The sequence below is a fragment of the Neolamprologus multifasciatus genome, chromosome 13 (assembly GCF_963576455.1).
Source record: "Neolamprologus multifasciatus chromosome 13, fNeoMul1.2, whole genome shotgun sequence".
NCBI lineage: Eukaryota > Metazoa > Chordata > Actinopteri > Cichliformes > Cichlidae > Neolamprologus > Neolamprologus multifasciatus.
The window spans coordinates 8,066,376-8,079,368 of record NC_140451.1 but is presented as its reverse complement, the minus strand read 5'-3'; the positions used below and the strand labels follow the sequence as shown (position 1 = coordinate 8,079,368).

General features: G+C 42.4%; 1 protein-coding gene across 3 annotated transcripts in view; it reads left to right on the top strand.

Moving 5' to 3' along the window:
* Window positions 1-12,993, top strand: part of stk32c (serine/threonine kinase 32C) — a 97,038-nt gene that overhangs the window by 67,550 nt on the left and 16,495 nt on the right. For all 3 annotated transcript variants that reach the window (XM_085183725.1, XM_085183727.1, XM_085183726.1), the window contains 5 exons: window positions 2,426-2,599; window positions 10,526-10,563; window positions 11,442-11,531; window positions 11,930-12,033; window positions 12,163-12,279. In XM_085183725.1, the coding sequence (XP_085039851.1) occupies window positions 2,426-2,599; window positions 10,526-10,563; window positions 11,442-11,531; window positions 11,930-12,033; window positions 12,163-12,279 (523 nt within the window). The remainder of the gene's footprint in view (window positions 1-2,425; window positions 2,600-10,525; window positions 10,564-11,441; window positions 11,532-11,929; window positions 12,034-12,162; window positions 12,280-12,993) is intronic.

Below are 12,993 nucleotides of genomic sequence, written 5' to 3'. Positions count from 1 at the left end.
TCCTTCCAGCCGGCTAACCTTCTTCTCTTAGTCCCTGTAATCGTGGCAACCTAGTCTTGTCCCGGCCATTTCCCGCATGTCCTTCCTCGTGGTTTTGGACAGTCACGGCTCTCCCTACACTCTTCTCCCAAATAACTGCGAGGCATTCATTCATACTCGAGGGTTTGTGCAGCAATTCCTCTGTGCTCATTAGGAGAGCGGCACTCAATAAATTATCCTCATCTCAAGTGCAGCAGAAGCACATAAAATGAGATTAGTGGTTATTATGTTGACTGTAGCTATATTACAGTGAATGACTCCAAGACAAATATGAAAGAGTTAAAGGTTCCCAAATCTAAATTTGTTTTTTGTGTGAACATTCGATCAAATGACTGCATCTTGTGCAAAAATATTAACTCAAGGCGCCCAAGTCGACGTCAAAACTCTCTGTCCTTTAACGCAGTCTCGGTTTTGACACATAAAAATAAATAGAAGTAGTTGAATGAAGCAGGTGAAATATTCGAGCCATGCATAGTTTCCTCTCTTCTCTACAGCAAGGCGATCGCTCGGTGAAGCTGGCGCGCCTGTTTGGATTTTCCTTTTGCTAAGTCACAAACACTATCGGTACTTTGGCTGGCGCGTCCTCACCCCTTAAGCTGCCACCACTGCGACCAAGACCGGAGCAAGTGCCAGAAAGGAAATTGGGAGGATGGATGTCTTCAAATACTCTCTTCAGACAAGTGCTCTTGAACTAATACACCTCACTTTCCTTTCCAGGGTAGCTCAGATCATATTTCACAGCAGGAGAAGCTTTTATTTAAAGTGTCAGAACTGCCGAATTTGTGGATTTCACGCTGTGTTTATTTGGAGCAAAGCCCCCCCGCCCCCTTAAAAAAAAGAGAGAGAAAACCGTTTGTGTTTCTTCTCCATCCCGTGCTTTGTGAGAGTCTTAAAGGTGACAAGGCTTGTCAGTGCTGGAGCTTTTCATATGCTCCAGTTGTCAGCCTGTATCTGACATCTCCGTGTCACCTCAGTGAAAGCGGGGAAGGGAATGACAAGCGGTCCAAGCCTCTGCAGTCTCGCTCTCTCTCTCAGGAGCCCTGATATTTAAGCGGTGGACGAGGGAAGCTTAAAGTTTTGTGGTACGCTGAGATAGCGAGTGCCACCTCAGCGGACGCTCGTGTGTCAACTGGGTTTGAGGAAGCGGGCTGTGACAATGAGGTGATAAAAAGGTGAGAGTGTGGAACCCCTGCCAAAAGCAAACAACATCCAGGGCTGGCCATCTGCTGAGGCCAATATTCGTTTTTTTGTTTGTTTTGGGGAGTTTAATCTTAAACAGGTCAGGGCAGCTTTGTGTACTGTGCATGATGTAGGGTGGCTCTGCTGTCATTTCCTATCGAGTGCAGGCTGCAGTGGCACAGAAGAGGAAATGTGGAAGTGTATTGGAAACTTTCTTTGCCCTGTTCTGCAGCACCTCTTTTTTTTTTTTTATTAATTTATCCTATCACATGAATGTCGAGGGTGATTCATCAGTTAATCGTGTGGTGTTTTAAGGAGAAGAGAAAAAGCCAGCAGTTCTGCAAATGGGTTTTTCCTTCTGTGGATAAGATTGAATGATTTCAGCCTCTGCAGCAAACTCCCTTTCTCTCTCACGGAGCAGCAGGAAATTGCACCTGAATAGGAGCAATCAGAATGCCCCCACCCCCAATGAGTGTTCACAGCCAAGCCCACAGATTCAGAGGGAACCTGTGAGCTATAAAAAGAAATGGTATCGCCACAGCATCAGAACTTTAATGGGAAAGTAAAGAATTGGCTCAGGAGCAACCACATTAAGCCAAGTTTGATGGAAGGAGTCACCACGGATTGGTGTGTTGTCCCTCCCCTCCGGGTCTATTAAGATATTATTCTGCTTTTATTTTTCCTCAGATGAGAGATTAGATTCTGTTGTACAAAAACATTTGCGTTCACCGGTGTGGCTTAATGTTTTGAAGCTGAATTTGTGGAGTGGACTGTTACAAATCCCCACCTGGATCACTAAGAGGCTGTGTTTTAATTTGTTGCGCATGACCAGTAAGCCTGATTGACAAAAAATGTGTAGCAGGTCACGAGCTAAGTTATTGTCGAGCTTTGATGTGACAGTGACGTCCTCTCTTTTTGCATTCTGTCCGACAGCTGGCATAGATATTATGTTGTGAGGTGTGCATGTGCCATATTTGTGCATGTTTGCATTTGCTTCTGTGCAGATTCGTCCGCCGACCCTTCGTGCTTCTCATCAGCATGCGTGTGTCTGATAATATTTGCACATGTAACGCACTCTGTGTCCTGCATGAAAAGCATACTGAGCATGTTTGCGGTCTTGTGCGCTCAGTCTTTGCGGTTGTTTGCGCAGCATGTGTTTTCCCACACTGGGCCGTGACTGAGGGCCGTCTCATCCCACTGCACCCAGGTACTCGTTCCAGGACGAGGAGGATATGTTCATGGTTGTGGACCTCCTGCTGGGAGGAGACCTCCGCTACCACCTGCAGCAGAACGTCCAGTTCAGCGAGGACGCAGTCAGACTCTACCTCTGTGAGATGACGCTGGCGCTGGACTACCTGCAGAGCCAGCACATCATCCATAGGTATTTCTTTTCATTTCATTTCAAGGCCTCCAGCAGCTTTCAAGCAAGTCTACGGCTATAAGCAGGGCATGAAGTGTTCTTTTATATGGAAAACGCTTTCATAAATTTGCCCTTCAAACCCTTCTGAAGGTTGTTTCATAAAGCAAAGTTAAAGCTGCACCCTTTTTTTTTCTGCATAGAATTGCAAGATTGCAGAGGAGTGGAGGTGGAAATAACAAACATATCTAGAGAAATGCAAATATGTCCAGCAGACAAAGTCAAGTAAAAAGGCCTAAGTGTGCACAGTTGGGTCTATAATTATTTAGGAAATTAGACATTTTGTGATTTTGCAGTAGATTTTAAATAAAACAGGTGGGATGTGATTAAAGTGCAGACCTTCAACTTTCATTCAGAGGGTTGAACAAAAGTATTGAATTAAATGCTCAGGAATTCAAAGTCTCCTGTTTTCAGAGGCTCAAAGGTTTTTGGAAAGTTGACTTTCAATCAGTCCCACAGCCAGATGAGGTCTGTTTCCTCATTATTGCATGACGAATTATGGAACAGCTCATGATCTGACGCATACCACATTATCTATCAAACACTGTGGAGTCAGTGTTGTTCCACTGGCGTGTATGCCTGCCTGCCTGTGCAACCAGCTCACTAATGTTTATTGATAATTTGACTGCTGATAGAAGCAGCACGGATGGACGATGCTTCACAGTGTAAATGGATGGTGACCCAAAGCATACCGCAAAAGCAATCCAAGAGTTTCTTGAGGCAAAGAAATTGGATATTATTCACTGGCCAAGTCAGTCATCTGATCCCAACTCTATAGAGCAGGGGTGAGGAACTCCTGGCCTCAGGGGCCGCTGTCCTGCAGGTTTTAGATGTGTCCTTGATCCAACACAGCTGATTTAAATGGCTAAACTATCTCCTCAACATGTCTTGGGCTGTATCCCAATTCAGGGTCTGCAGCCTTAAAGTACGCAGCCTTTAACGATCCTCAAGGGCCGCGTACTCAAAGACCGCTAAGGCCGGAAGTGCGAGGCTTGTGAAATGGGACGGTCTAGCCTCCGTTGCGCTGCCCAGGTTGCCTAGCAACCATGATACTAACAACTGGAAACGTGTCATACAGCTTTGTTTGACAGAAATGAAGGAGAAAATCTTTTGTTCATTTGTTTGTTTGTTTCTACATGAGCTTTGATCATTCTCTGTAAGATTAAGGTCAGCTATTGAACGGCGTATATTTTAAAGTAAAGGCTTTAAAACCAAGTTTGTACAAACGTCACTAATGTCACATAACTTTGCCGACATGTGGCCAACAGTAATGTTTTAATGTTCTTCGTTATTAAACATTTGCACATAAATAAGTGACATAATATTCAGTACCTACTTAAAGTTTACTCTTTGTGCGCCCCTTATCCGCCGTTTTTTTTTTTCGGCAAAATTATCCACACCCACCGCCGTGCTATGCATTCTGGGATATGTTGGGCCACGAAGTCCACACCGCCACATCCTTAAAATTCAGGGAAATGAACGACGCATTTGAGGGCCGCATTTCGAGCATCCTTCGAATTGGGACAGCCTTCGGCGCGCCACTGTGACGTAATCGGCCTTAAAATGCAGCCTTTAAGGCTGCAGACCCTGAATTGGGATACAGCCTTGTTCTCAGAGGCCTGGTGATGAAATAGTCATTTGATTCAGGTGTGTTGATCCAGGGTGAGATCTAAAACCTGCAGGACACCAGTCCTTGAGGCCTGGACTTCTCCACCTCTGCTATAGAGCAAAGGTGTCAAACATAAGAACTGGGGGCCAGAATTGGCCCAGTGAGGACTCGCACTGGACAGTTTTGGAAAATGTGAAGGGGGGCAGAGTTTTTAACTGTATTTTCATGAGTGTTACAGCTTTTCCAACTGATAAAGATGGCCATTCATGCTATACCAAAGTAGATAAGTAATAGATAAACAATTAAATGACGGTGTGGGGAAAAAAATCCTCTTTTCCCATCTATTATTTCTGCTTTTTTCATTTATTCTTTTCCCACAGTGGAAAATAAATAAATAAAAAATTCTTACAATTTGAGCCCAAAGAGTCGTTCTGACAGATTTCATTCAATTATTACAGCAACATTTCTTAAAAATGGCCTTTGATTTCTTATATTACTTTATATTATATGTTTTAATATAAAGGAATTTAATGTGCCTACTGTTGGTAATTTGTGCTATATAAATAAAATTGAATTAAATTAAATTGAATGTTAAGATGTCTCAGGGGATAAATGTGTAGCTAAACTTTACACTGACAGAAAGGGGAGTTTCACTGGTCCCACCAGTTTTAGGTCATAGTGGGCTATATGTGACCCACAATATAAAGTGACTTTGACGTCGCTGCTATAAAGCACAGCACCAGGCAGAAACCACAAACAAACGGGAGACTGTGTATAAAAACAGCTGTAATTCCTAAACCGTTAGTTTGGTGCCTTTTTTAAAACCCTTGAATAAAAGCAGAAAGTCTGCACTTCAATCACATCGTTATTGTTTGATGTATAATCCACTGTGGTGGTGTACAGAGGTACAAACATATGACATTGTAAAAATGCTTATGACTATATTTCATATACTGCTGTTCACTATTGTATGCGACTTTTTTTGTCCTCTGAACTGAAAGAAGAATAAATTGACCAGTGTCCCAGACACTCCAGTTTTTGCCTGTAATACCTTGAAGAAAATAAAAACATTTCATTTCCAGCGTGACATTGGATGTCATGCCTTCTGGGTTTTGATTCACAGCGTGTTTACCCGAGAGAGACGGACGCATTAAACTCCCAAATACACCCATAAGACGCGTTTGCAATGCTTTCCAAATACATTAGATGCTGCAGGGCCAGCGAGCGAGAACACGTAGCTTAACTGGATACAGCGAACTAGAATTTCCCCCGTGTGGTAAAAAAACACCGAGATCAGCTCAAGGTTGTGTCTGTAACTTTCAGTATTTGAGAGGTTTTGTTTCATTGTGTCGTGCTTCTGCACCTTGCAGCAGTATTTCCAGTTATTTTTGAATGTGAGGAGTCGAGCCTCACATCGCTCTTAAACACCAGTGAGTGTTGTTTTCTGCTTTGAAAGGTTAATTTGTGAGAACATAAAAAGTCACAGCCCCTTTCTTTGCATTATATGTTGATCTCCAGGTTTTAAACATGACTCATTTGTTTGAGGATGGATATTTTTGACCCAACATTTATCTTCCTCATCTCCTTCCACTTGGATCTTACTGTTTTGAATTGTATTCCCTGTCCCTGGTTCAGGGAGGGCTCTTCCTGTTAAAAGGGAGTTTTTCTTTCCCACTGTCACCAAGTAATTACTCATAGGGGGTCGTCTGATTGTTGGAGTTTTCTCTGTATTATTGCCGTGTCTTTACCTTACAACAAAAAGCACCTTTGCGCAAGATCTGATGTATTTATATATTCATGGCCACAGTATAATATATGTTGCCCTTTAGCAAAGATTGGAAACAGGGTTTTGTGGTCCAACAAAACACAAAATCTATTATTACTTTCAGCATGTTGCAGTTTAAGTGGTCTGAGAGGAAACCAGACTCCTCTACATCCCCTGGTCTGTTTTCAGGCTTCAGAAAATCTAATCCATTAAGCAGCCTTTGACCATCACAGCTCTTTTCAGACTAGATCAGGAGACTTTTTAAGCAGTACAAAGAGAGAAATATTCAATGCACAAAGTAGAATTTAGTATTGCAATAAAAGAAGATCATTTTAATGTATAAGAATGTGTTAAAAATCCCCCTGAAGTTATAAGAGGCCTGGAGCAGTGAAGAGCTGCAGGATGTCTATCTTCAAATTCTGCGATACGTTGTTTTATGTTTTCGCCTAGTGCAGCTTTGACTTTATCAGAGGTCTGTGAGAGAAATTAAAATTTAATAACGTATAACATATTGATACAGCAGCCGCCCATTTACAGTTGGTGCAAACAGTAGCAGCAAGGTTACTCAAAACCACTTTATGCTGTATTACCCTGGCTCCCCATTTGTTAAAGAAATCAAATTTAAAATTTCAGTCGTTACTTTTATGACTGAGATATAAATTGGAGTCATACAGAGCTGTGAACCCCTTATTTTCCACCCAGACCCTTCACGTTAGAGAATCGTGGGACTGAAAGGCTTAAAACAAAGTGAACGGCGTACATTTATATACTTAGATTTAGATTTAAAGCTGTGGTCCAAGCTAGCTTTTACTGTGAGAGCTACTCAGTCAGTGCCTCAGTTTGAAAGCTTTCAAAAGTCCAGTTCTGTTGTCAGATATAGTTATATTATAGCTTTGATGGCTAGTTTAAAAAAAGTTATGTTCAGCATTAGTGTCCAGAAGGGCAGTAAAGCTGGTTGTGCTTTAAACTAGGCCCGCTTTATGTGTCCCTGCAACAGGAGTATGCTGTGATTCCTTATTTTCAGTGAGAGTTACTCTGCGGCTGTGATGTCTGGTCTCCAAAACCAAAGAAATGGACAGCTGATATCACAGATGCAGTCTCTGTCTTTTCTCTCATTTTAAAGTTGCCGTTTTCTGTTATTTTTTTGTGAAACACCATCGTTTACATTCTACACAACAAGCATAAATGAGCCATACACAAGCAAATATATATTTTATATTCAGTTTCTCACGAGTCTTGGTGTGAGCTCAGATTATAACCTTTTTTAAGGCGCTGAAGTCGCTGTTTTTATTTACTTTGCACACCTAAGGATGGGTCATATGGGTTTCTCTGTAATTGTCCCCATCCTTCATCTGCAGTGGACTCAGTAAACACAGCTCTTTGTCCAGATATGCTGAGCGCAGCTGTAAGCGTGCGTGCAGTCCAGTCAGTGAAAGAGATGCATCCCTGCAGGCTGCAGATTTAGAGCCACAGATGGCTGAAAAACTGTTTGAACCTTATTCAAAACCTTATGTGGGCTCCATGTCTTCTTCCAGCAACTGCGTGTGTGTTATTTATGTTGTGGGGACATAAATCTGTTTGTATAGTCACACTGTACAGACCTGCCTCCCTTTTGGGGACAAAAAGCAATCCCCCCAAATCATAAATGATAAACATTTTAGTGCTAAGATTTGGTTTAAAGTAAAGGTAGCGCATTAATGTGAGGCGTCTGAATGCTGAAATGCACTGATACACTGAAGCATACATCATACTTACATATTTGGTATCGTGATGAAAAAATAAAAACACCTTTAAGGAGCAGAATTAACAATAACATAAAAGAATATGGAAGGAAAAGAATAGTTTGACTTTTGCTATTGAATTAGCTTTTTTCACTAAGAGTTAAAGAGGTTTGTCACCTTCAGGTCTGTGCAATACAGCTAAAGCCGGAGCCTGAGCGTAAAACTCCTGCTCGTGCAATCTAAAGTTCATTTTAATACATTGTGATACACACGAAACTAGTGGGTCAAAAGTTTCAAACTGACAAGCTGACGTTTGATGCGGCTTTCTCTGGTCTCTGCAGGTTACCTTATAGCAGTAAAGCCTTGTTTAGGATTTGCTTGACACCTGTCACTTAGTTGCTAGTAGAGATTCAATGCTCCGAGTGACTAGGTAACCCTTCAAGCTGTGTTTTGTCGTTCCTCAGCAAATATTCAGAAAACAGTTTCTGGGCGTGTGCCGAAGTGAAGCGAGCTGGTGCTATTCTCTTCCTGTATGCGTACGGCGTCTTTGATATGTATCTGTGGCTCTCTTCAGGTTCTCAGACATGGCTGTCTGCAGTAGATATGCATCATTACACTTCTGCTGGCAGCCTCACGGAGATGGCAAGTGTTTTCTGAAAGTGAAGCCAGAGTTTTTCCCCCTCATTGTATAGTCGGCAAAGCATCTTCATCACATACATTTTAAGTGGCTATAAATAGTAGCTAAGAAATGCTTCAGTGTTTTGTTCGTCCTCTTCTTAACTGCCATTGATTCAAGTGTGTGTGCCGTAATCTAGTCTCTTTGTATCAGTGCCCTCCTCCAGCACAACAGTTTTCTTCTACCCTGGAAGTTTTTGACAGGAGAATACTCTACAATTATTTTGTTGCACCAACTGAAGAAAAAAAGGGGGGGGGGGTCTCTGGTCTCCTAGCAACAGTCAGCTGCCACCATGCCCAAGGAGGTAAAATTAGTCCTGTGAGAAGAAAGGAAGTAGAATTGGAGAATCCCTTCTCTCTTCTCTCCGTTTTTATCCACTCTGCAAGTTAGATCACCTCACGCTGGATTGTTTTGTTTCTGTTCAAAATAAGAAATCACTTGACATGCAGCTTCATGTTAGACTGATGTCTCTGTGATTGCTGCAAAATAAATTAAGTGAATTCTGTACTTCAAACAGCGTGGCTGTAGCTGGCCCTGGTGCAGGGATTCCTCCTGTGAACATGCATGCATTTCCCTCCTGCTTTGTTCTGCAGCACCACCACCTCCGCTCCCCTCTACGAGTTTTAGCAGATATTCGCACAGTCACCGTGAACACACGTGTCCTGTGGGGTATGTAGATGCTCTCTGTAGACCGCGTGTATTCTCCACACCAGCATGATGTACGGCATAATTAAATAAGCTGTGCGCGCTCTGTTAATTGCCCGTGGAGTGTTTGAAGGGCTGGAAAATGTCAAGCTGTGTGTGTGTGTGTGTGTGTGTGTGTGTGTGTGTGTGTGTGTGTGTGTGTGTGTGTGTGTGTGTGTGTGTGTGTGTGTGTGTGTGTGTGTGTGTGTGTGTGTGTGTGTGTGTGTGTGTGTGTGTGTGTGTGTGTGCGCGCTCCTGGATATGTCCAGGGCTTGGGTGCTCAGTGTAATAAGCATGTGCAGACAAACCTGTTAGTCCCTCTGGGACAAACCTCTCCCGGGGATCAGTTATGAGTGTGCTCTCACGCGCTCCGAAATGCAGGGAATGAAGGAATTTTCTGCTTGTTGACACAGATGTCCAAATCATGTTGTTCAAACATGTAATTCACACATGCATCAGCCTTCAAAACACCTCCCACACGCTTTAGCATCTACACATACTGTACACGTCCAATCCTGGTCTTTCCCACTTGACCACAAACTATGATGATGGGAGGTGCTGTTAATGGAGAGTTATGGGAGCGGATTAGACAGTTAGCAAATGCTTAAACTCACAAACACTTTTACTAATAACAACAACTTATAAAGTGCATTTTGAAACGCACATTTTAACAACTCTAGCATGAACGATGCAGTTTTTGTTTTTGTTAATGACGCCAGGGTTGGCAAATGTTTTCAGCCATGTTCAGAGGGAGAGGAGTCCATAATTACCTTACTCATAGTAAAATGGTCTAAAGGGGAGCTGGGTCTACTGGGTGTCCTCTCAGTTCTGTTTTCAGGCTGTATAAAATCCAGCACATGACTGGAGCTGGCATGATTACAGGTCTTTTTAGACTAGAATAGCTACCACCGGGGCCACAATGAAATAGACTCTCCTTTTTTAAGAGAGATGTATGAATGAGGCTGTTTTCAAATTCTCAAGTTGTGCAAGAGACGCATGCCAAGCTTATATTATGGAGTTTTTCCAGCTAATTTATTCCTGATTAATTCCTTCCAACATTTATAGTAGGAAATCTTTAAAATCAGCACCTTTGTATCAGCCAGGAATAAATAAGAGGCTGTTTAAATTGAAGCTGTGGTGCCATTGGATAGCTTAGATCAGAGGTCTCAAATCTGCAGCCCCAGAGCCACACGTGGAGATGTTTCCAATCTCTAGTGGGTCCATTTCATTTCCACAGAAATCCAAATGGAGAAGCTTAAAGGCAGCATTGATAACCCACATGCTCCGAAGGTCTATGTGATGTTTAGAAAGCTGTAGGTCAGTTTACCTGTACACAGCAGAAACTCAGTGATGTGCTATTAAAATGCAAGTAATGTCCTCTACTGATATTTGCATCGACATGTTTTAATGTGTACGTATTCTTTGTCTTTTTTAGAGATGTCAAGCCAGACAATATCCTATTGGATGAACAAGGTAAGAGTGTGAACAGTTTGCTCTGTTTATAAGACAGGATGTAAAACAAAACAGGACTTTTAGGCCTTCAGTATGTATCGTAGTTGTATAAGAGCACATTTAGACCACAGACCTGTCTGATGGCATATCACAGTATTGTTTGTGCATTGTTTAATTATTTATTTATTTATTGTCAGATACCTGATATATTTAGTCATGTGGCTGTTAATGAGTTTTATTCTGATTATACTATATGTATTCCTGCTATGTGCACACATTGTTTCCTCAGGTCTTCCTATTTCCATGTCATTTAAAAGCTGCAATGTTAGGAAAAGCCCACCGACTGCGTCGTATCGATGGAGTGGATTCAGCAGCTTTAAAGCCTAACTATCTTTTCACATTGGATGACTTTAAGCTGTGTTTCTTTTTTCGACTGCATGTGATTCTAACGCTGTCTGTACCTCCCTGTGTGTGTGCGTCTGTGTTTTGTACTTCTCCTCCTATCTATACAATAAATATGTCTGTCGTGCATTTGTGTTTCTCAAAATCCTTCTATCAGCTTAAGCTGACGGAGGGATTTTGAAAAGTGCTTGATCATCAGGGGAAAACAGAAATTGTACAATAAATAAACCTTAGAGACGGCAGTGACGTTCCCAATCCGCTGCGACGAGTACGACACCCCAGAAACGACCTCAAGAAGGTCAGAGGAGTCGGGGACATCGGACTGACACACAAAATAATGAGGACACTTTGTCCTTGCATATCACATTCCAGCTTACTGAAAGGGAACGTTGTGTCCTCATTTGTTTCCTTCTCTTGTCACATGTGAAAATGTTTCCTTTTGATGTGAGCGCAGACGTTTATTTAGAAAATGTTGATGGATTTTCGTGTTTCCTCAGGTCACGCTCACCTGACGGACTTCAACATAGCAACAATAATAAAAGACGGAGAGAGAGCCACGGCCTTAGCTGGAACCAAGCCCTACATGGGTAACTAAACATTTATACTGTGCATGACAAAGAAAGCTACAAGAAAAGGGGGCCTAATGTAATTAAGTTATTCTTTTCTTTGTTATTGAAATGCTCAGTTGTACCATTTAACTGTCCCGGTTAGTTAAAGCTCCTAGAACTATTTGCTAGAAGGTGCCAGATGCTGTTCCTTCAATTTCTGAATACATTTTTATTCTCATTATCACTAAACAGGCGTGTGTGAATGATATCAAAGAAATTAAACATCCTGTTGATTTGTGAAAATCTGAGGCAAATGTTCCACTATTGTATTATGCGATTGCCGAGGAAAAATGTGCTTTTCTTATGACATTTTTGCTCCATGCACAGGCTGTCATTATACAAGCTTTTTCTTCAGTGTCTCTCTGCTGTGCTTTCAGCCCCAGAGATCTTCCAGTCTTTTGTGAGTGGAGGGACGGGCTACGCCTTTGAAGTAGACTGGTGGTCACTAGGGGTGACGATCTTCGAAGTGCTGCGCGGATGGGTGAGACATTGAAATTGCAGTTTTTATGTTATCGGGCTGCAAAAACGAACTCGCCTCCATTCAGTTGCTCGTCTTTCTCTTCCTCAACTTGCTGCTTTTCCTCCTTTTGTCACCCTGTCTCCTTGCTAGAGGCCGTATGACATCCACGCCAGTAACTCGGTGGAATCGCTGATTCAGCTCTTCAGTACCGTCAGTGTCCAGTACAGCCCGACCTGGCCCAAGGATCTGGTTTCACTATTGAGGAAGGTGAGTGGAGGACGATGGGGCATTATTAACGGTCCCCATCCTTTTTTGCACCACGGACCAGTTTGATGTCCAAAAATTTGTGTTATTTTGTAACACGTCCTCCTAAAATGTGCCAACAATATTGAGAGTAATGCCCTCCTCTCTGCCCCTTAATGGTCTCTGGTCGCTATGGTGACGCGTAAATATTTCTTTGAAATAGGGGTTGGGGACCGCTGGAACGTCTGTCATCTTTCAGTTAAATCTCTATCCAGCAGCAACTACTAGATCTGCAAGGATCTGTCTGGACTCTGAAAATCAAATTAGTTAATGTGAATTTCTATATACATAGTCAGTAACATCCGATTTATCACTGCTAATTCCTGTATTATCACAAAAGGATTGTGTGTAACTTGACTGAGTCCATGTTATTGCTGTCGCCTTGAAGACGGCGAGCTCACTGCGAGTGGTCGCTGACTCGTCTTTGAAGCAACCATTTCAAAAGCAGCGAGTTCGCACGTTCGTTGCACACAGTCGCGCTAACGTTTGGTTGTATTGCAATCTCTAACTGTTGTTTTCCACAGTGTAACTGTAACACACAGCACCATCCTACTATGCAGCTAGTGCAAGGAAATTTGAAAAAGGTATCATAGGAACAACTGCTTATCCGTGATGTATGATCCTCTTCACAGGAAGCACCTTTCTTTCTTATATTGCTCTGTCACCCAGTGCGCACAG